Source organism: Mastomys coucha, unplaced genomic scaffold, assembly GCF_008632895.1.
Source record: "Mastomys coucha isolate ucsf_1 unplaced genomic scaffold, UCSF_Mcou_1 pScaffold5, whole genome shotgun sequence".
Classification (NCBI taxonomy): domain Eukaryota; kingdom Metazoa; phylum Chordata; class Mammalia; order Rodentia; family Muridae; genus Mastomys; species Mastomys coucha.
In genome coordinates, this window is record NW_022196911.1 from 76,226,609 (window position 1) to 76,236,898 (window position 10,290).

The window sequence follows — 10,290 nt, forward strand, 5'->3', positions numbered from 1 at the left end:
AGAAATCCACCTGCCTCTGCCTCCCAAGTGCTGGGATTAAAGGCGTGCGCCACCACGCCCGGCTTCTCCTTTCCTTTCTTTTGAGAGGGATATGCCAGAGAACACAGGCTAGACATAACTTGTTTTTTCCTTTGTTTTTTTGAGACGGTTTCTTTATGTAGTCTTGGCTATCCTGGAACTTTAGACCAGGCTGGCCTCCAATTCGCAGAGATCTGCCTGCTTTCTGCCTCTCAAGAGTTGGGATTAAAGGTGTGAGCCACCATGGCCCTGCTTGCCTTAATTTTTTTTTTTTTTTAAGATTTATTTTATGTGTATGAATACACTGTAGCTGTACAGATGGCCTTGAGCCATCATGTGTGTGGCTGCTGGGAATTGGACTCAGGACCTCTGCTGACCCCACTTGCTCCAGCCCTGCTCACTCCGGCATAATTCACTGTTAGCTGTCTTCAGACCAGAAGTGGGCTTCCGATTTCATTATGGGTGGTTGTCAGCCACCATGTGGTTGCTGGGATCCGAACTCAGGACCTTCGGAAGAGCAGTCAGAGCTCTTACCCGCTGAGCCATCTCGCCAGCCCTGCCTTAATTTTTTTTAATATATTTGTTTTTGAAATGTAGTTTTGTATGTATACATATGTTTCTCCTGATGTATGTCTGTGTACCACTTGCATGCCTGGTGTCAAGAAGGCATCAGATCCCCTAGAGCTGGAGTTACAGATAATCTGTGAGCATCCATGTGGGTGCTAGGAATTGAACCCAGGTCCTTTGCTACAGCAACAAGTGCTCTTTACCACTGAACCATCTCTCTAGGCATGCTCTTAACTTTTTATGTAGACAAGGACAATGTTGAAGGCACATTTCTGCTGTCCAAGTGTTGTGATTACAAATATGAGTTACTGGTGCTGGGAAACAAACCCAGGGCTCTATGTATGTCAGGCAGATACTCTACCAACTGAGCTACATCCCCAGAGTTGTGTATGAAGAAGACCTGCTATGCTGACATAAACTTAAACTTATTATGCTTCCTTTTGATTATTGGGGAAGTGGGGTACATTCAGTTGGACTTTTTCCTCCTCCTCCCTTCTATTTCTTCTATTTTTTTCTTTCTCTTCTTCCTTCTCCCCCTCCCTCTCTTCTCTTGTGTTTTTTTTTTTGTTTGTTTTGTTTTGTTTTGAGATAGGATCTCACTATGTAGACCAGGCTGGCCTTGAACTCATAGAGATCCAACTGCCTCTGCCTTCCTAAAAGTATATACTACCATGCCTAGCTGTGCTCTGTTTAATTTTGGCATATTTTTACTTTTCACTGCTAGCTTTGGCCAAGAGTGAAAAAACACTGACTTCTGTAGTGTTGAGACATATGGGTTAGTTGATTTTTCTCTCAGTTGAACCTTCACAATGGAATTCTGGTTAGCAGTTAACTTGGAGCAATGGACCAGTTACGGGTTTTTTTGTTTTTGGTTTTGTTTTGCAGCCCAGAAGATGTCCAGGCTTTGGTGAGCGGAAAGCTTGCACTTCGGTATGCAGGGAGGCAGGTAGGGAATATGGCCACTGTATTTGTACTCTGAACCCAGCTAATTGTCAAGTTCATGGTGTTTAATAGAACCAGTGTTCCTCCAGGTCTCCATCCTCCCTTCCCCATCCCTGTTTTTCTCCCTTAAGGTCATTCATTGGGCTTTCTTTACTGTTAAATTCTTGGTCTAGTTGGGCTGGGTGTGGTGGTGCACGCCTTTAATCCCAGCACTTGGGAAGCAGAGGCAGGCGGATTTCTGAGTTCGAGGCCAGCCTGTTCTACAGAGTGAGTTCCAGGACAGCCAGAGCTATACAGAGAAACCCTGTCTCAAAAAAAAAAAAAATTCTTGGTCTAGAAAGTCAGTGTTGGGTGCTGTTACAGACAGGTAACTTGAGGGACTTACAGAAATATATTGTAGCATTTGCTGTTAGGTTACAATTTATCTTTGGCCAGATCTTCCTGTTGTGAACCTGACTTGCCAATAGAACCTATGCAGAATCTGACATCCTGATTCTCCTGGTTAGAAACCTGCTTAGATCTGGTGCAAAATGCTTGTGGGGAGGTCAGATTACTTGGTGTAGAACTAGCTTTTGAGATCTCCCTTAGTGTTTCTCAACTTATCTTTCTGTTCATACTATGAATCTGGGTATAATTTAAAAGAGATCTTGGACGGTTGATCAACCCTTTTTTTTTTTTCCCTTTTTTCCTTTTTTTTTTTGGTTTTTCAAGACAGGGTTTCTCTGTGTAGCCCTGGCTGTCCTGGACCTCACTCTGTAGACCAGGCTGGCCTCGAACTCAGAAATCTGCCTGCCTCTGCCTCCCAAGTGCTGGGATTAAAGGCATGCACCACCACTGCCTGGTGATCAGCCTTTTTGTGTTTGGGTAAATGTGATGACTTTTTGGACCACACAGTTGTAAGGATGCTCTCTTGGGTGTGTGTCCTATTCCCACTTTGCTCTCAATTAAAGCAATCATTTTGAATTTCAAGTATGGTTGTTTCTAAACATTGGACAGATTAGCTATCTTGCTAAGTCTCTGGAATACTATCAACAAAACCAGATTTCTCTGTAAGTGATCCTGATTTGTTGTTTCTTCAGTAAGAGTTTCAAGTCAGATTATAGTTCTGACTTGGAATACTGGCTTTTACTGTAGAGATTTTCTCAGTTGGAGTTGAAGCAGGGTGTGGTAGTATACACTTTTTTTTTATAATTTTTTTTTTTCTTGGTTTTTTGAGACAGGGTTTCTCTGTGTAGCCCTGGCTGTCCTGGAACTCACTCTGTAGACCAGGCTGGCCTTGAACTCAGAAATCTGCCTGCCTCTGCCTCCCAAGTGCTGGGATTAAAGGCGTGCGCCACCACCGCCCGGCTGGTAGCATGCACTTTTAATCCCAGCATTAGGAGGCAGATGTAGGTAGATGTCTGTTAGTTCTAGGACAGCCAGGGCTACATAGTAAGACCCTGTCTCCAAACAAAGCAAAGCAAAGCAAAACAAAAAAACCCAAAAAACAAACTAGAGTTGTAGAGTTGAGAGGGATCTACAAGTGTCCAGGAAGCGGACGGTAGCTGAGAGTTGTGGACATAGACTGAACGCTTGTTATGTGGCTCTGCATTCCAGAGCGTATTCATTGTGGCATTTATAGGGCAGATGCTAGAGACTGATAGCCTGTGCCCCCCCCCCCCTCAGTTAGTCACACGTAGACTTACCTTCCTTATTTGTGAGGCTGACACAGAGGAGCTCCCTGTTACTTTGTGCCTCAGTGACAGCTTTCAAAAGAAGCCAGGCTGATGTGGAAAGGTGAGTGTTGAGTGTAGACTTGATAGTTTGGAGGGTATCTTTTTGTAACCAAGTTAGAAGTTTGTCTTGGGTACTATATATTACTATATATTCAGTTTTGGCATACTGTGGGGTTTTAATATTCAAGTGTAATATGTGGACTACTGCCTGAACCCCAGTGCAAACATCTCTCAATCAGAGTCTTGTATCAAAGCTAGCAGAGTGAACCTTGATAAACCCAGGAATTATCAGGTTTGAGGGCAGAAAGAATTGGCATAAAAAAATCTTGGAATAAGGAGAAAGAAATCAGTTTTCTTGTTGTTTTCTCTAGAGAATCCTTATCTGGGTCTATCTTTCTGGGAAACTTCTATTTAAGTCACTTTACATTTCAAAGAGAAACTGGTTGGCATACAGTGATATACAATACTGCTAGCTTTTCTACCCAGGCCCCTTAAAGAAAGTGATGGTGAGGATAGGTTGTTGTGTATAATAGAAGGTGCTTATGAGGCCTTGGGTACATGTGCACATGCAGAACAGATCATGTTCAGGAAATAATTTTGTGTTTAAAGATTTATTTATTTATAATATGTAAGTACATGGTAGCTGTCTTCAGACACTCCAGATGAGGGTATTAGATCTCATTATGGATGGTTGTGAATCACCATATGGTTGCTGGGAATTGAACTCAGGACCTTTGGAAGAGCAGTCAGTGCTCTTAACTGCTGAGCCATCTCTCCAGCCCTGTTTATTTATTTTTTAATTCTCAGACAGAAGCATTGAAATGTGTGGCTCAAGCTAGCAAGAACAGATCACTGGCAGATTTTGAAAAGGTAAGCATGGTATTGAACTGATGGGGAACGGGTGAAGAGGGCCACTGAAGGACAGTTTCAGCTGCTGTGAACAATCAGAAGCACCCTATATCCCATGTCAGAGATTAAAACAAAAGCATATACTTATGTTTTTAAGGACCTGGGAGGACTGGGAAGTGAGTGTGATCAGAGTGCATTATGTGAAATTACCAAATAATCAATAAAAGTAATAATGTTGGGAGAAAAAAACTCAAAAATCAAATCTAGCCAGAGGTGATGGTACACGCCTTTAAAACCAGTAGAGGCAGCAGATATCCTGAGTTGAGTCCTGGCTCGTCCACAGAGCAATTTCCAAGTTAGCCGAGGATTCACAGAGAAATTTTGTCTTGAAAAACAAACAGAAGGGAAAAACCAGCACTCCCTCAAAAAACAAAATACAAAAAACAACAACAAAAAACCCAGAAGCAAACAAGGCATTTTATTTTCTTTGCCTGCAGAGGCATATTGTACTATCCCCACAAAACTCTTAGGAACTACCTGTGTAATTCAGCATTTTTCATTGTTTAATCCCAGAGGTCTTTGATATATATGCTGAAAATATATGTGCAGTTCATTTGGTTTTGTAAGTAGGTGTCTTGGCTTATACGATTGAATGTCAGGATAGAAAGGTGGTGGCTCCATGCCTTTGTCCCTCATACTTTTTTTCGCTACCTTCCTTTCAGCTTTCCAGACTTCCCATATATAGCCATGATACAGTTACCGGGGCCAGCCGACCACAGGAGACAAGGATTAGAGATTTAAAGTGTTGTGCTTGTCTCTGTTATTGTTGTGGTCCAGGAGTCCCTCACCAACACTGACCTCAGTCAGACAAGGAGAGCTTATTGAGCATTCGCCCCAAGACTGACTGATCAGGATCATGATTCAGACTTGGGAGCTGAACTGTGACATTAAGATCTTACAGGGTTTTTAAACCTAAAATCTACAAATATCTGTGCCAAATTATTCCACCAATCAGGATTTAGGGATAGAGGACTTCCTTAGGAACATGTCTTTGTTGTACACGTTGTATCTTGCTTCCATTGGTTGGGATATTCAGCTGTGGCAGGGGACTTGCCTTATCTAATATTCATGTCTTAACTTGCCAACCTGGATGTCTGTTATCTGCTCAGTAGTATGTCAGTTCCCTGGGAGGTCTTGGGAACTTAAACTTTACTCAACCCCTGTTCAAAATGGAAGTCTTATTCCAAATAAATTCTTATGTTGGTGCAGGTGTCTTTCTTATGTTGAGGTCTATTCCAGGGACAGCTTATAAAAGTAAATACCATAAAGCTTAAACCCCAGGTATAAGAAGTGCTGCTGTGTTGTTGGTTTGGGTCCAAGCTTATTGTGAGTGTGGCTCTGCATTTCCACCTCACTGCTGGGGTGTCAGAACAGCTGATACATCACTCTCAGAGGTAAGACACAGTCTAAGATAGGGGTCTTAGCCCATGTTTTTTGGGATAAGAAATAGAGGCTGTGTTCTCAATCTCCTGTTTGACACTGCTGGGAACTTTGAGGAGTTGAGAATGGGGGCCTGGGGTGGGAGTGGATCTGTCTTAGCTCTGAGTAAGTGCCAGGAGTATGGAGGGCCTTTTACGGGAGACTTAGGTGTGGCTCTATATGACGAAGGCCTCCCCCGACAGCAGTCCTTGATGAAGGAGACATCCTTGCTTGTCCAAACTGCTTTATTCGTGACAGAGGAACAAAAGGAACACCTTTTGTAGGAAAGGATGCCCAGGAAGGGAAGCTCAACACTCGAGGCCTATCTAGATACCTCATTAGCATGGAGAACTCTAGGCTCTGTTACTTGACTGGTTGTCATTGCCCTCTTAGTGGGTGTTGTGGTCACGTGCTCCAGGACAGGAACCTGGTCGGGGAGCTAGTTTGAATCCTTGCCCTTCTCAATTATGAGATGTACCAGGGCTCTGAACTTTCTATTGCCTTACCAGTTCTGTGTCTGGTGGCATGGTCCACTGCCTCACATATGGATAACTATACAAAGCAGTTCTGCTGATATTATATCATGATTGGATTAGTTTCCAAGGGCATAGAACATAACAGAATATGCAGTCAATTTGGGCATGAGAGAGTTTCCTAGTAACAGTAAAAACAACATATGTGAAAGTTTCCTTATATTAGTAACAGCACAAAATGGCAGGCTAGCCAGGTAACAGTTACCTAGGCCTTAACATTCCATCTAGGCCTTAATATTTTACCCAGACCTTAACACTGGTGAGGTTTGTTTTGCAGGCCCTGACAGACTACAGGGCAGAGCTCCGAGATGACCCAATCATCAGCACACATTTGGCCAAGTTGTACGATAACTTACTGGAACAGAATCTGATCCGGGTCATTGAACCTTTTTCCCGAGTACAGGTAAGAAGAATCTTCCTGGGAACTTTGTCAACAGTTTTGGGCTAGATGTTGTGCTGTGGCTACTTCTTTTTCCACAATTGTCCAAAATAGGAACTCATTTTCAAGGGTATGTCTGTCTGGTAAGAGGCCACCAAGGGCTTGGACCTGTCTTGCTGGGAAATGAAGGAGAAGGAAGCTGGTGTGGTAGAAGGCTGCAAGCTGGCCCGTCCTTATGTTCTGAGTATTAACCCTCTCTTGTAGTCACTGTACATGTGGTAAATGTTATATATTTGGTGCATGGGATGGCAGTATATTTTGTCTAGTGAGGGCCAGGGAAGTAGACAGGGCAGGAGAACATTAAACATGGCCACAGAGAATCTGGCCTTCTAGATTCATCAGGCTCAAGAGACACAACAGTTCTCTGTCCTTCTTTTTATTTTGGCAGTAAATTCAAACTTTCAGTGTTGCTGTCTGCTTTTCCTTTTAGATTGAACACATATCTAGCCTCATCAAACTCTCCAAGGTAAGAGTTCGCTTGCCCGTTCAGGGTGGGAATAGGGAAAGGTGCAGAGGGGCGGGGCTCTCTGGGAACAGAACGTGGGCTCCAGGCTACAGTTGTGTTGTTGGTATTTTGCTCCAGTTCGTTTCTTGTAAGACTCTCTAACTTTCATGGCGGGTGATCTCTGAGCAATGAATATTGGTGTCTTTAATTATGTACTTTGATTTTAGGCCGACGTGGAAAGAAAATTATCACAGATGATTCTTGATAAGAAGTTTCATGGTGAGTAAAAGTCACATAGGCCAGGAGCTGGTTAGAAGGGTGTGTATCTTTAAAACAGGGGCCGAGTTTCTCTTCTGATGGTTCCTTGTAACCCTCCCTTTGAGTAATGTGTAAGGGGTTGGAGAGATAGCTCAGCAGTTAGGACATTAACTGCGCTTACAGAGGCCCCAGGTTCGTTTTCCAGCACCTCACTGTAATTCTAGTTTAAGAGGATTTGATACCCTCTTCTGGCGTCCAAGGTTTCTTGCATACACAAGTGCTATGTATCCTCATACAGAGTCATATATATACACAGGGATTTAAATAATAAAGGACCCTTTTTAAAAAAGAAAGTTATATAGAAAAGTGTGCTGTGAAAAGTTGGGAGAAAGTGAGACTAGGGAGTGGGGTCCTTATTGTTTATTATCTAATATCTCCTTCCTGGTTTGTTGCTGTGTTTCTTACAGGGATTTTGGACCAGGGGGAGGGTGTCCTGATCATTTTCGATGAACCCCCAGTAGATAAAACTTATGAAGCTGCTCTGGAAACAATTCAGAACATGAGTAAAGTAGTGGACTCCCTCTACAACAAAGCCAAGAAGCTAACATAGGTGAGTGCTGGCCCCGGAACCAGGGCCGGGCAGCGCTGTCTTCTGCCTGTCGACACTGAACATCATCTGGTCCTCATGGCTTCCCCGATTGACACTGCTCTGTCTTCTCTTGCAGAGTTGGATCTGTAGCGGTCCTTTGGAGAGTGTGTGTGGCGGGAGAGTGAACCCTTGGGGAAATGCTAGGAGATTCTTTTCTTTCTGTTCTACTTTTCGCTCGGAAAGTTTTTAACCCTCATTGGTGCATCTGTATCCAGCGATAGGCGGCCAGTTCTCATGTAATCCGCACTGGCCAACATGGGAGTGGGGAAATTGCTTAAAAAAAAGAAAAAGAAAAAAAAAATCTAAATAAAAGGAAAAAGGCTTACACTACCTAAAGCTGTGCTCTCTGCCTCCTGGGAGAGGGCCGCAAAGCCAGGCACCCCGCCAACCACTGGGGATCCTCATCCACCTGCTGGGCGCCACCTCTCCTCCTCTTCAGAATTGGGTGTTTGCTGACCATCAAAAGCAACGACTTTTTATTCTGTTTGTACTGAACCAAAACAAACAACTATGTATAGACTGCTGTTTTCTTTTTCATTTGAAATGAGGCATTTGGTGTTTTCCCCTGCCATCTGGCCTGTCCACCCTTCCCTCTCTGACACTGGCTCCAGCAAACTAGCTGAAGGGCCACTGTGCTGCCGCCACCGCTGCAGTAGCAGTGCATGCTCGGCTCCAACCTGTGAAAAAAACGTGAAGAAGTCCAGGAGCTAGTGTCCACCATGGCCACACGGGGAGCAGTGAGGGCCCATAGCCCTCGGGGGCCTGCTGTGCATGTGGCTTTTTTAACACTGTAACTAGATTAGACTCAGTGTTTTAACTATCCCTTTCCTCTCTGCTTTCCTCTCCTTTCTTTCCTTTCAGCCATGTCCTTTCTCTTTCCCTCTAGAGGAGTTGAGCTGTCTAAACTCCATCTGCTGCTTCCCACTCCCACCCTTTCCTGCTGTCAGATGGATTTAATTTTTTTTTCATTTTTATTTTTTAAATGGTGAACATTGGGAATGAGACTGGGGTGTTTTTTTTTTAAATTAAAAAATATTAATTTTCCTTGTTGCATTTGAAGCACCCTCATGTCCCCTTCCCAGTGTCTTTCTCTGCTTCTTGAGAGGGCAACTGGACAGGGTGGCGCTCTTTTAGCATGCTTTGTTTTGGTGCAGTTCCCTTGCAGGCTTTGATGCCTTGTGGGCAGGTAAGCGCCTGCCCCACCCCTTCGCTGTGCCCGCTGCACTTCCTCCACTCATGCGCTGTCTTCTCTCTCCCTCCCTCCTCCTCCTTCCTGCTGGCCTCTTTCTCTTTCTTTAGAACCTTTCTCAGATTATCCTTCCAGGTTTTGGTAATAAATTTCTATTTTGTAAAAGGATTTTGTTGTACCAGGTTTTGCATCTTCACTGAATCTGACTGGCTTTTATTTTCCTTTTCAAAATCAGGTTTTTGTTCTCAACCCTCTTCTCTTCCCATCATGTCCAGTCACTGTTTTGGTTTTGGCACCATCAATATCAAATGTACAAACGGTTCTTGCTGACCAACACCAGGTATATCTGATGTTCAGATGAGTTCCAATAAAATAATTTTTTTTTCAAAAGTTGTCTTTTCTTGCGTGCTGGAGGGTTTCCAAACAGGTTTAGATGCTCCCTAAGCCTCTTCTGGCTTGGCCCAGAGCTGTCTTACCTCATTGCTTAGTAGGAGTCCTGGTAACCATGCTGGGAGTCCATATTTGCAGGCCTTTGGCAGGGAAGTTGAACTGAGGAGTGGAGTCAGAAATGGAGGGCAGCATGGCTTCGAGGACCTGTAAGATGGGTGGCAGTCCTGTCGGCCAGCAGGTTGTAGTGTGCTCGTGCACTCTTCAATAGCAGCTCTTCTCACTGCCTTCAGAACCCATGCATGGGCTTCTGAGGGACCCGTCTTTGGCACTGCCAAACTCGTGTTTGGGTGGTTTTGCTATTTTCAGTTGTAATTAATGTTTTTGTGTATAAATTTACTTACTGAAGGCTTTATTCTTTATAAAAACTTTAAAATCTCATAGTGATGTGGAGCTGGAGCAGAATGGGGAGGGTTCCCTGACTTAGGAAACCCCAAGAGCTCAGGATAGCAGCCCTAGTCTCATGGCTTCAGACCTGCACCATCTGGTAGAGTTGCTATATATGGCTGTCAGGCCCCTGCGGTGAGGCTTTAAACTATCTTTTAAAGGCTTAGAATTAAAAAAGTGTAAAGCATCCCACTAATCTTTATATCTGCATTGGGATATTTGGGGCCAATATAAAATTCACTTGTTCTGGGGGCTGGAGAGATGGCTCAGAGTTTTAAGAGCACTGACTGTTCTTCCAAAGGTCCTGAGTTCAATGCCCAGCAACCACTTGGTGACTCACAACCATCTGTAATGCGATCTGATGCCTTCTTCT

General features: G+C 43.9%; 1 protein-coding gene across 1 annotated transcript in view; it reads left to right on the forward strand.

Moving 5' to 3' along the window:
- Psmd11 (proteasome 26S subunit, non-ATPase 11) overlaps positions 1 to 9,249 on the forward strand; it is a 42,017-nt gene extending 32,768 nt beyond the window's left edge. The window contains exons 8-14 of the mRNA XM_031351730.1: positions 1,471 to 1,531; positions 4,050 to 4,112; positions 6,381 to 6,506; positions 6,973 to 7,008; positions 7,215 to 7,266; positions 7,713 to 7,855; positions 7,971 to 9,249. Of these exons, the coding sequence (XP_031207590.1) occupies positions 1,471 to 1,531; positions 4,050 to 4,112; positions 6,381 to 6,506; positions 6,973 to 7,008; positions 7,215 to 7,266; positions 7,713 to 7,855 (481 nt within the window). The 3' untranslated portion in view covers positions 7,971 to 9,249. The remainder of the gene's footprint in view (positions 1 to 1,470; positions 1,532 to 4,049; positions 4,113 to 6,380; positions 6,507 to 6,972; positions 7,009 to 7,214; positions 7,267 to 7,712; positions 7,856 to 7,970) is intronic.
- Positions 9,250 to 10,290: the final 1,041 nt, after the last annotated feature.